The 13106-nt window shown below is 36.5% G+C and overlaps 1 protein-coding gene across 2 annotated transcripts in view; it reads right to left on the reverse strand.

The window, feature by feature from the left end:
• ITGA8 (integrin subunit alpha 8) overlaps positions 1-13106 on the reverse strand; it is a 179570-nt gene that overhangs the window by 42543 nt on the left and 123921 nt on the right. For both annotated transcript variants that reach the window (XM_063100573.1, XM_063100572.1), the window contains 2 exons: positions 3927-4032; positions 1055-1213 (listed from right to left, as the gene is read on the reverse strand). In XM_063100573.1, the coding sequence (XP_062956643.1) occupies positions 1055-1213; positions 3927-4032 (265 nt within the window). The remainder of the gene's footprint in view (positions 1-1054; positions 1214-3926; positions 4033-13106) is intronic.

Consider the following 13106-nt stretch of genomic DNA (forward strand, 5'->3'; position numbering starts at 1 on the left):
CAAATGCCCATCATCAGATGAGTGGATACGGAAAATGTGGTACATCTACACAATGGAATACTACTCAGCTATAAAAACGAATGAAATACTGCCATTTGCAACAACATGGATGGACCTTGAGAGAATTATATTAAGTGAAACAAGTCAGGCACAGAAAGAGAAATACCACATGTTCTCACTTATTGGAGGGAGCGAAAAATTAATATATAAATTCACACACACACATACACACACACACACACATACCGGGGGAGGGGGGAAGAAGATATAACAACCACAATTATTTGAAGTTGATACAACAAGCAAACAGAAAGGACATTGTTGGGGGGGAGGGGGGGAGGGAGAAGGGAGGGAGGTTTTGGTGATGGGGAGCAATAATCAGCTACAATGTATATCGACAAAATAAAATTAAAAGAAAGTGGGGCTCGCAGACCAGCAATGTGGACAGGACTTGGGAACTAGCACAGAGGCATCTCCGGCCCTGCATCTTACAGACCCCCAGGTGATTTGGCTGCACTTAAGAGTTTGAGAAGTACTGCTCTAGGCTTCTCTATAAGCTTCTATAAAGAAGGGAGTCCTGAACATTCCAGTCTGAGTATTCTCAGGCATCGAAACGGTCTTTGGTAAATTATCACATTTTACTACTTGCTATTGGCAACAGCTGGAAGAGCCTGTTTTGGCAAAAATACTTATGTCTTTTGGAAATGTACCAAAAGACTTTAAAAATAGCATTTTGTACTAATTCTCCAAAACATGAAATGTCTATTTATGATTTTGGTTTGGTTGCGCTAACAGAACCATATATAAAAGGTGCATATTAACATGGCTACAGAAATGACAGGTCACCATGAGCAATGAAACTAAGTTTTCTAGAGTGATATTTTAAATTAGGGTTAATATTTTAATTATAAAACTAAACGAAAAGGTCTGATCAATGACAGTGGAAGAATAACAACTTATTCTTATAATAACCTCACTTTTTAACAAGCCACCATTTAAATTTTTTCTTTGCCATACAAAATAAATAAAGCTGCTGGTTAGACCAGACTCCTACCTTTATATCCTGTGGGTTGATATCAGGATTTGTTTGACACTGCAGAGGTCCCAGAGTTTGAATATGAAAAATATAGAGAAGAAATTCGTCCCGGGCAGAGAATGGCCAGCCCACCTCCAGAATGGTGTCACTGATGGTACTTGGTCCAATATTGTGCAGCTGCAAGCAAGTGACAGATTATATAATCGTACAGCACACAGCGGGTAGATAAAATCAAACTCCAAATACTCTGCACCCATTTTAAAAAGCATGTATTATTAATTTGATGTCGTTTTTTTCACCTGACTATGGAAAATAAGGGAATAAATAGTCTATATGGGCAAGAAAAGCTCAGAAATCATGATGTGCTGGTGTTCAGAGAAGACCCTTCAATTTGTGAAACTCAAAGAGTGGATTTTCTCAGCAAATACTATATTAACCATGTCTGATAATTGTGATGTTTACCTTCAAGTTATATTAGTTTAATTATAGCACTAGAAATGAAAATCTAATTACATGTTTTCAAAAATCAGTGATTTTTTCTTTACATTGAAATCTGGCTCTTCTTTCTCACCTACTGACTTATCAATTGCAACCACATGTGACACACTCTCTTTCACCCTCTGGATAAATGGCCATCCATCAAGTGCCAAAGCCTGTCTATGCTGACCACTATTCTCTCCAAGTGTGCATTTCAAAGCTGAGCTCTTTCTGTTTTAATCAGCAAATCTCAAAGAAAGAAAAGACACATCTCATAAAGAGATGAACACTTTTAACACACGAATCCTGTACTTGGAGGACACAAAATAGCTTGCCAAAAACACTAAGTACATTTAAATAAATTACATTTTAAAAAATTTACTTCAAAGTTAGCAGGGACATTCTGTCTTTTTCTTTTTCTCGCAGTCTGACAACTATAATGATCTATAAACAATGTATAGTTTTTGTTTATTAGGTAGCCTATCTAATTCACATTATCAAAGAAGCATCCATTGATATAGTATATTTTAACACATGAGATTAGCAGTTAAGAAACATTTGAGGATTGTTTTTGGCACTACAGGTAATTACCCTAAACTTTTAGGACCCACTTATACTAAGATTATAAGCAGGGCTGCCCTGAGAGTGATTGAGTCTGAATATGTTTTCAAACATTAAAGTTTCACCATTCTTGAGTGAAAACTGGCACACATGAGCTTTAATAAATTATTTGACAGCTTTTTTTTTTTTTCCCCTCAGTGATGTTCTTAAAGCAAGTGGCTTTGGGGACTGTGTTATCCTTTTGCTATCAGAAGAGCTCAAGGCAGAGCTTTGATCTAGCTTTGAACAGGGCTTCTGAATCTGAACACAGGTTGGGCAGATGACGGAGGTTTTCAGGCTGATGCTACCCAGGAGTGGAAGCTTCTCCCCACATATGTAAACAGCTCATCAGCTTTGAAACGGCTTTACTGTTAACCTTAGAGAATGCTATTCATGTCCCTTGTAGCCTGAGATGAAAGTCATCGGCAGAATTATTAGATCCGTGGCATGAGTTACGTGGGAAAGGAACAGAAGGCATTAATCAGGAAGGAACATGAAGCAGCAAAGGCCTTGGAGCACTGTTTTTACCAAGATTCCACCCCTGGTTTCTTGAAAATGAACAGGAATAACTACCCTCTAGTGATAGCACTGACTTTATTAAAAACAAAAAACAAAAACATGAACAAGCACTAAACTAACTCTTTACTATATGTTGGTTTCTAACTGTAAGAAATTTTAATGTTTTAGGTGATGTGTCAACAAATCTTTTCCTTAGTCACAATTTGACACTTGAAATGGGAAAAGAACATCAGGTCCTTTTCATGTGTTGCTGATTTGCTTCTGGAAAATGTTTTGCTAATCAATGGACTTTCAAATCTCCGAACAAGTTGTTCATTTCTAATTTGGGTTATTTGAATACAAAGTAGGATTATTATCTATCTACCATCCACCCATCTCATATACTGTATCTGCATTTTTCACTAAAATAGTGAATAATTCATAAATTTTCTGTCTGGCACCTTCTAGTTGGTGAGCTTCAGTTTAAGAAATGGGTTGGTTTTTTCAGCCAGCCCAGTGGCAACCACTGAGCTGCCACAGGAAGCGCCCCGGGCTCTCCTGAGCCAGGGTGGTGGAGGGCTGAGGGCCTCAGCCATGGCCCCCTGAGACGGGCAACCAGCCCAGTGCTGACCACCAAGCCACAGCAAGAAGGGCCCTGGGTTCCTGGGCTGGGATGGTGAGGGGCGAGGGCTTTTGCCACACCCCCCCTGACATCTGTACCCAGCCTGGCAATGACAAAGCCACCACTGGAAGCCCCCAAGTCTCCCCTGTGGGAATGAGGGGGTACCACAGGCCTCAGTCCCACCCCTGCTCCTTCTTTCTTCCATCCCATTTCCTTCTCCTTTCCTCTCTCCCCCTCCCTCTCAAATGCTCCTCACCAACATCCTAGAATGTAAAAAATAATATTAATAAAATTGTATTTTATTTAAAAAAAAAGAAATGGGTTGGTTTTAAGGATATCTAAAATGTAGGAAGAAATGAAATAAAGCTTAGGGAGCTAGTCATTTTTATGCTTAGGCTGTCCAATATTAAAGAGAAAGGAAATAAAGAACACTGAAAACAGCAACAGTAACAAGATAAAACGTTTCTCACCATGTAATGGTTCTCACCACTGGATAACATGTGATATTTCTATGGTTCCGTAATAGGACACTCCATCACCTACCTGTGTGACATGATAGCATAACAGCAGGAATCTAGGCAGTATATAAAGCTCAGACCTTGGACTGGTGTCTTTTAAAATGTTATTTAAGGTTTATCAGTACAGAGCCCAAGAATAAACCCTTAACACAACTTTAACATAGACAGCGACTACCTCATAAATGTGTTCCACCAATGGTCCAACTTCCTCTTCTCTGCGGGGCTCCTCTTCTGGTTCCCAGTTGTGAATGGGCAGAACAATCTGTGGGGGGTGGGATACTCTGAAACATGGAATATTATATTAATTACTGAAGATGGCCCATGTAAAGAATGTCTCACTAGTGTACAGTACTTGAACAGAAGAAAAAAGTGGCTCTCAATTTACATGAGTAGATATTGCCTACATGGAAAAAATGTTGAAAGTGATGTTTGGCACAATGGCTGAAGTCACAGAGAAGGATCTGACCATCTACTGTAGACTCTCAATGACTGGTCTTTAGCCCAGACTGGCTATTTTATAGCATCTCATTTCCTGAGCACCAGATGGCAGAGTGGAAAGAGTTCCTCTGTTGAGATGAATAATTGATTATATGCCTATATAAATATACACATCTCTCTATCCTGTGTAAGTGTAAGTGTGTGTGTATGTGCATGTGCAGACTATACAATATCTGATTTAAGCCATATTAGAAAATGGGACTTCTTTTGTAGATAAAGATCTCAGATTCTGTGTGATGTGTTAAATGTCCAGTTGTAAAGAAATACAGTTTCTGGTTGAAGACTTCAGAGTAGAAAAGTGGCTCTTGTCTATTCTTTCTTCCTAGATTTCTTTGGCTTCCTATTAATGCAGTCACACTGTAACAGCCTAAACAGAAGTGACTCCATTTTGTTAAACTCTAAATTTACAAGTTTTTTTCTTACTCAAGTAACCCAAACCACACAGCTTGCAGCTGGACATTAGGATACAATGACTCTTGTCTACACAATTGCTAGAACATAATGACTGCTGCTCGCACTGTGCATAGAATAATTATAGAAGAAATTATTAACCCAGATGGCCATTCTTTACCAGTGACTAACTAGATCTTTTTGAGGTTAACAGGAACTGAATCCATGACTTGACTTCATGGAGGATGGTTACCATGAATCTGCTCCCACCGGGAAGTTTTTTGATGTTTATCTGCAATTTTTTGATTATGCTTGCACATCCCTGCTTAGGTCACCATGACTCAGCCCCCCGCCACCTGTTTCTATAAAACCCTTTGGCAAGTCTTGGAAAAGTGGAGATGGTCTTTGAGACATGAGTCCATCCTTTCCCCAGGCTGCCGGCTTCCTGATTAAAGTCTACCTTTCTTTACACTAACACTTGTCTCTCAATTATTGGCTACTGAGTGGCAAGCAAACGGACCTTTGGGGTTTCGGTAACAACACCTCTCATGAGGCCAGGCCCAGAGCCAAAATAAAACAAAGTATGACTTAATTACTGAGTTGTCTTATAGATAACTCAAGGGTGAGAGAGAGTCAGACAGTTAAATGGCAGAATCACTCCAGTAGGATATTAACTTGACATATGGTTATTTTTTTCTGCAGCGTACACCTAGAAAGTCAGCACTGGATGAATGAAATATAGTATATTGCATTATTCCACATTAAAAGCTGATTACAAACCAAGTTGTTATTTTTATAAAAGTCTTAAAGATAATTCTCAAAAAACACTTTCTAGCAGCTTTTAGGTAAAAGCTATCTTCAAAAGAATTTCTACCCCTTCAGCTAAAAGTAACTTCAACAGAAACATCTCTTTAGGAAATCAGATGTCTTAAATGCCCTTTTAAGGGTCTCCAGTAATCAAAACAGCCTCTAGCAACTTCAAACATCATCTTTTTTCTTCTCTTCTAGATAATCTCTCTCTAAAGCAGAAAGAAAATGTATTGGGTTGAATTCTGACCCTAGGCAAGTAATTTAATTTATGTATGTCTCTAGTTCCTCATCTGGAAAAGCATGATAAACTCTTTGGACTGTACACCATAAATGATTGGAAAACATCTCAAACATTTTTGGTCCCGTGGAGACAATGTAGTCAAAATCCTTCATCTTATGAAAGGAAAACTGATGTACAAAGAAGTAGTGGGTTAGTTACAGGTGAAGACTAGAGCTTAGGTTTCCCAAGTACCATCTACTCTATTTCCAATATACAGTGTACCGTAGGGGCCCCTAAACTGCAGTGATACTTAAACACAATATAAATTTCCTAGAATGGTTCTGTAATGAAATCAAATGGAAATTTATGAGGAAACATATAATCTCGGGGCATGGCAAAATCATTGAAAAAGTATGGCTCACAGTTATTTACCCGTTGAAGACCAATTCAAATCTGGGAAACCACAGCAAAGAATGGATCTCTAAAGATCCCAACTAAATCAGTGAAACACCACTTACTATTTTCAAAGTGGATTTATTTAGAAAGAAGGAAGCAAGGAAGAGAGAACATAATAAACTAATTTGCCAGGATGAATAGCAAGTGCAGTGATCTAACAAGCCTTACTGAATAGCCCCCCACCCTAAGATAGAGGACAGAGCATTATTCCACCAAGTCCCTCAGGTAATGAGAAGATTGGGGTAGTGTCAATGATAACAATGGACATTAAGAAGGGATTTGGGAGAAAGCAAGAAATTAGGTTTTTTAAAATTAAACTTTATTTTGAGATAATTTTAGATTCATGTGCATTTGTAATGTAGAGAGATCCCATGTGCCCTTTAGCCAGTTTCCTCCAAAGGTAACAACTTGCAAAACCAGGAAGTGATATTGCGTACGATATCACAACCAGAGTATTTGCATTGATATGGTGAAGAAACAGAACATTTCTACCACTACAAAGATCCCCTCATACAGATACATTCACTTCCCTCTGCCTTTATCCCCTCCTTATTTCTTGGCAATCATTAATCTGTTCTCCATTTCTATAATTCTGTCATTTCAAAAATGTTACACAAATAAAATCATACAGTATGCAATCTTTTGGGGTTGGCCTTTTTTCACTCCACATAATTCTCTGGAGATCCATTCAGATTGTTCCACCTGTCAGTAGTTTACTGATTCTTATTGTTGAGTGACATTCTATGGTATGAGTATACTACAGTTTGTTTAACCATTCACCCACTGAAGAATATTTGGGTTATTTGCAGTTTTGGGTTATTATAAACAAAGCTGCTTTAAACATTTATGTACAAGTTTTTGTGTAGACTTAAGTCTTCATTTTTCTATAATAAAGGTTTTTTTCTGGAATAAAGGAATTAGGTTTTTAAAATGTTGAAGTCTATATACTATCAGGAAGTTCAAATTTGAGGATTTGGTAGTATGGTGTGAACTCTATTTTCATAACTTTGTTTGCAAACCCTATAATCCCAAATAGCAAAGACTACCATGGAACAATGATGACTCCACCTGCTGTGGACAGTACCCTATGCAGAACTTGGGTATTCATGGTTGTAGTCTCTCTTAATACAAACCCATTGAATCCTGATTATTTTATAAAGGCTGTAATTTTATGACTCTTCCTGAGCTCAGTAAATGTGGTTCTGTCTCTTGTGGCCAAATTTACTTCATGCAGACTTAAGCAAAATTGATTATTTCTACCAACAAATGGCATGTAAATCTGCTTAAAGACAATGTTGACATTATCTAGCTTTGAAACAAATGGGACACTTCTCGGCATTTTTTTCCCACTCAAAGAAATATATCCATTTTAGTTTATTTTTTAAATTACAAAATCAAGAGTTAAAGAAAAAAAACTTTAAGATTGTGCATGATAAAATACATGGGAATAAACACCACTGACCAAGAAGAAAATTAGATTTTCCTGAAGACTGAACACGGAAGATTTTCAACACAGTGGCTGTTTGTTCCTTGAAGAATTAAACATTGAAACTGATATTTTTGTTGCACATTCACAGGAAAGGGTTTTATTAAGTAAAATAGTTAAAAAGAACTTTAACACTGTCTTAGAGAATAAACTGTAGTCAATTGTTGGATATTAACCTAGCAGTTAAAATAATTGCATCCACATGAGAAACCTAATTTTAATGACCTGTTTTGATTACTGGCAAAAACAAATAGAAATTCTCTTCTTTTTTACTGTAAATGATGGCAAAAACACATTTGAAAATATTAATGTCATAGCATGAATATGTGAGAATACAGTTATATTAAGCCCTTAGCTACCCTGGATTGAATTATGTCTTACTGAATAAAAACATTTCCAATTTTTAAAAAATTTATTTTAAAATTAATAAACAATTTAAGCTTATTCTGGGTTAGCAAAACTAAGATAAGCTGCACTTAAAGAATGAGAAAAAAGTTCATATACAATAGTTGTCAATTTTAAAAAGGTAAAAACAATAGTAAAAAATAATTCTATTGTTTTCTTCTCTTCAAAGAGTTTTAAAGTAGTGTTTTTCTCATTAAGAGGGAGATGAGGAATAAAATTAGAAATCAACAAAAATAAAACATCTATCTTAGCTCCAAATATCTGTAAATCAAACAAGCAATTTCCCATGAGTCAACTCATGACTTAAAAAAGTAATCACAAGGGAAATTAGAAAATATTTTGAACTGAGTTATAATGAAAACCCAGGATATCAACATTTTCATATGCTGGTAAAGCAATTCTTCGAGGGAAATTTATATCACTGATGCTTATGTAAGAAAAGAAGATAGGTCTCCAGTCAATGATAGAATTTATACACAGAGGGAGAAAAAAAATCAAATCAAATCCAAAGCAAGCAGAAGGAAGGATATAACAGAAAAATCCAAAACCAATGGAATAGAAAACAAAAACAAATGCAAAACAAAACAAAACAAAAAAATAAATAAAGAAAAAGAAATTAATAAAACCCAAAACTGGTTCTTTGAAAAGATCACTGAACTAGAAAAAGAAGATACAAGCTGCCAATATCAGGTATGATGGAGAGGAAATTATTAGAAGTCCTACCGACAATAAAAAGAAAATGAGAGACTATTATGAACAACTCTGTGCCAATATGTGTAACAATTTAGATGAAATAGACAAATTCCTTGAACAACAAACTATCAAAGCCCATTAGAAACAGATAATGTGAATAGCCTGATATATATTAGAATGAAATTGAATTACTAAAATCCTTCCTATAAAAAAATTAGAACCTCCAGACTCAGATGGCTTCACTGGTGAAATTTACCAAGCCAAAAATTACTTCAAAAAATCCATGGACAAATAGAATTAAAAAGGTAATACAAATCTTTCCACGAATTTTTTGAAAATCCCTTGTATTTAAGGAAGAAATAATACCAATTCTACACAAAATCTCCCAGAAAGTAGAGCAAATGGAGGAACATTTCCAACTCATTTTATGGAGGTAGCATTTCCCCTATTCCCCTGATACTCAAACCAGAAAAAGATATTATTGTAAGAAAAGAAAACTACAAATTAATACTTCTTATGAACATAGATGCAAAATTCATTAACAAAATTTTAGCAAGTTGAATTCCACAATATATAAAAAGGATAATCATCATGATGAAATGTGCTTCTTCTCCAGAATGCAAGTTTGGTGTAAAATTCAAAAGCAAAAATTTATCGATTCACCACTTTCATGGACACAAAACGAGAAAACCATTTTACCACCTTCATAGACACAGGAAAAGCATTTGACAAAATTGAACACATGTTCATGTTTAAAATTCTTAAGAAAACTAGAAATACAAGGGAACATCCTCAACTTGATAAAGGGCATCTACAAAAACCTGGCATCTAACATCAAACTTAATGGTAAAAGACTGAATGGTTTTGCTGCAAGACTGAGAAGAAAGCAAGGATGTCTTTCACCACTTCTGTTGAATCTTGCACTGCTGGTTCTACTCTGAGTAGGGGAAGAAAAATAAATAAAAGGCATAACTACCTAGCAGACTATTTAACCTTGCACAAGAAGAGGTCTGACCTTTGCCCTCAGCTTCTGGGGGTAATCTCTACGCTCTTGGAATTTTATGCTTCAAAGGAATGTCTTCGATTGCCTGGGGCCTTGGTCACAGTGGGTTTTACAACAATATGATTTAGGGTTGGGGGTTATCCACCCTGGAAAGACCAAGAATGTGACTTAGGGAGGGAGCTTTGGTTACATCCTATCAGTCAACTTGGAGACTTAGACTGATCATATAGGCAAGCAATCCAGGCATGCCTATGTCTTCAAGCCCCAATAAAAACTCTGAACACTGAGGCTTGGGTGAGCTTCCCTGGTTGGTGATACTTCATGCACACTGCCACACATTAATACCAGGAAGGTAACATGTCCTAACTCCATAGGAGAGGATAACGAAAGCCCTGTGTTTGGTCCTTCTCCAGATTTCACCTTATGTTCTTCCCTGAGCAGATTTTAATCTGTATCCTTTCCCTATAACAAACTGTAACTGTGAGTATGATAGCTTTCAATGAGTTCTGTGAGTCTTTCTAGTGGTTTTTGAGTCTGAGTTTTGGGAACCACCTGAATCAGTAGTTGGTGTCAGAAGTGAGGTGGTCTCTTGTGGGGGATGTTCCTTCTAACTTTGTAGTTGGCTAATCTTTTGCACATGCAGATTGGCAAGAAGTAAAACTCTTTAATTCACAGACAATATGATAATTTTGGAGAAAATCCTAGAAAATCAACAAACAAAAAAGCTAGTAGAACTTATAAGTGACTTTCCCCAAATCACAGGATACACCCCTGCAATTCAAGACTTATTATACACATAGATCAATAGAACAAAACAGGAAAACCAGAAATAGACCCTCAAATATAAATAACTGATTTTCAACAAAGGTGCCAAAGTAATTCAATGGGGAGAGAATGATTTTTTCAACAAATGACACAGGAACGACTGGATATTCCTTTTGCAAAAATGAACCTTGGCTCTTCCCTCATACCAGATACAAAAATTAGTTTAAAATTATTCATAAACCTCAATGCAAAAACCTAAAATTATAAATATTCTGGAAAAAAACACAGAGGAAGATCTTTGTGACCCTGGAAAGGAAAATATTTCACAAACAGAACACAAAGAAAGCACAAACTATAAAAAAATTAATCAACTGAATTTCATCAAAATTTTAAACTTTTGCTCTTTGAACAACCCCAGTAAGAAAATATAAAGCCCAACCATAGTCTGGGAGAAAATATGTGCAGGACACATATCTGATATATGATTTTGTATCCAGGATAGATGAAGAACTTTTGCAACCTGATAAGAGAAGACAAACAACCCAGTAATAAATGGGTAAAAGATCTGAAGAGACACTTCACCAAAAAAGAGATACTGATGGCAAACAGACACTGAAAAGATGCTCAGCATAACTAGTCATTAAGTGAATGAAAATTAAAAACTCAGTGATGCACACTATACACTTACTAGAATGACTAAATTTTAAGGGACTTTCTGGCAAGGATGAGGCACAACTGGAATTCTCATACATTGCTGGTGGAAATGCAAAATGGAAATGTTATAGCCTTTCTGGAAAACAGTTCAGCTGTTTCTTATAAACATGGACTTGCCATACAGCTCAGTAACTCTATCTGTCGATGCTTACAGCAGCTTTAGTCTTAGCCCCAAAGAAGAGACAACCTCAATGTTCACCAACTGGTGAACAGACAGATGGTTCATTGGACACCCGTACAATGGAATACTTCTCAGCAATCAAAAGAAACAGACTACTGATACATGCAGGAACATGGATGTTTCTCAAATGCATTATGCTGAGTGGAAGAAGCCAGTCTATTTCTGAATGAGTCCACATATGTGACATTCTGGGAAAGACAAAACTATAGTAACAAAAATAAGTCAAGGTTGCCAGGGCTTGGGGGTGGTGAAAAGTGTAACTGGTATAACTAATTTGAAAAAGAGTTTGGTATTCTTTAGTAAAGTTAAATAGTGTATGCTCTCTGATCCTGAAATTCCACTTCTAAGCATATCCTCTGCATACGCCCTGACATTCTTCCACCTGTGTACCAGAAAACAAAAAAAGTTTGTAAAGAGGAAAAAAGAAGAGCCCCAAATTTTCATCAAGAGAAGAATGGATAAATAAATTATGGTATATTTTTACAATGTAATACTCTGATACAATTAAAATGAATCAGCTACAGGCACATGCACTACAATGGGTGTATCTCAAAAACAACAACAACAAAATATTTGTTTGAATAAAAAAAAAATCACAGAAGCATACATAAAATAACACTTTATATAGATAAAGTTCAAAAAACTCTACCTCGTAGGATCAAGATAGCATGAATCATTTCTGAGCATGAGCTCTGGAGACAGGTTGCCTGCATTCACATCCTAGATCCCTATTGTCTGACTATGTAACCTTCAACTCCTTGTGCTACAATTCCCTCACCTGTACAATGAAGCTACTAGCACATGTTAGGGTGTGCTAACATCCTAACAGCACCTAGGAAGCATCAATAAATGTTAGGCATTATTTTTATTCTCTAATACACTATGGGGCACTTCAGTGGCACCAGGACAGCAGGGCAGGGCCCCAATGAGAGCAGCCCAGGGAGCAGTAGGAGGGCCCCTGGTGACTGGCTCTGTGTGCTGAAACCCACAGTTGTCATCACAGAGGAATGTGAACCACTCAGGACCTGTGGAAAAGGAAAAGAACCAGGATTCTGGAACCCCAGTGACGATTTGGTCCAAAATACCAGTTGACATTTTTAGCCAACTCCTTGATTGTTCTGAAGAAACTAGAATTATAATAACAAAATCAATGAAGTCCACACTTGGGCAAGATAAGAACAACATACAGTCCATTTCTGATTTCTTTTTCCCCAGGCATGGATTTTCCATCTGGGAGCCATTCCAAGCCTTGACCACTTCCCTCCTGTCTCAATGAATGGCTTATTGGCATCTTTCTCAAAGAACAGAACCAAAGGAAAAAGATATACAATGTGGATCCCATCGTCCTTGCATCTAAAAGTTAGCCATTTATTAAAGTTAAGGTGTGATATGGTGAGGCTAAATTGTTAAACTATGTTGAAATAATTACTGAAAAAGTGGGATTTTTTAGGCAGTCACATGGCTGTCTATTTTATCTGGCTTCTTATCTACTGTACTGGCTTTTATAATTTGATTACTGAGCTGTCAGCTTAGGAAATAAAGTGATCTCTTGTTTTGACATACTTAGAGTTAATTATTATATAGGGTTTATGAGTAAAAAAGAATGAAAATTGATAACCAAAGAAACTGTAATTTCTAATGCATCAGGAAAATTCCATATAATTTTTATGATTATTTTATCATAACTCTTTGCAACAGAAAGCTGTTATTACACTACTACAATGTCTTGTTTAT

The sequence above is a fragment of the Cynocephalus volans genome, chromosome 6 (assembly GCF_027409185.1).
Source record: "Cynocephalus volans isolate mCynVol1 chromosome 6, mCynVol1.pri, whole genome shotgun sequence".
NCBI classification, from domain to species: Eukaryota; Metazoa; Chordata; class Mammalia; order Dermoptera; family Cynocephalidae; genus Cynocephalus; species Cynocephalus volans.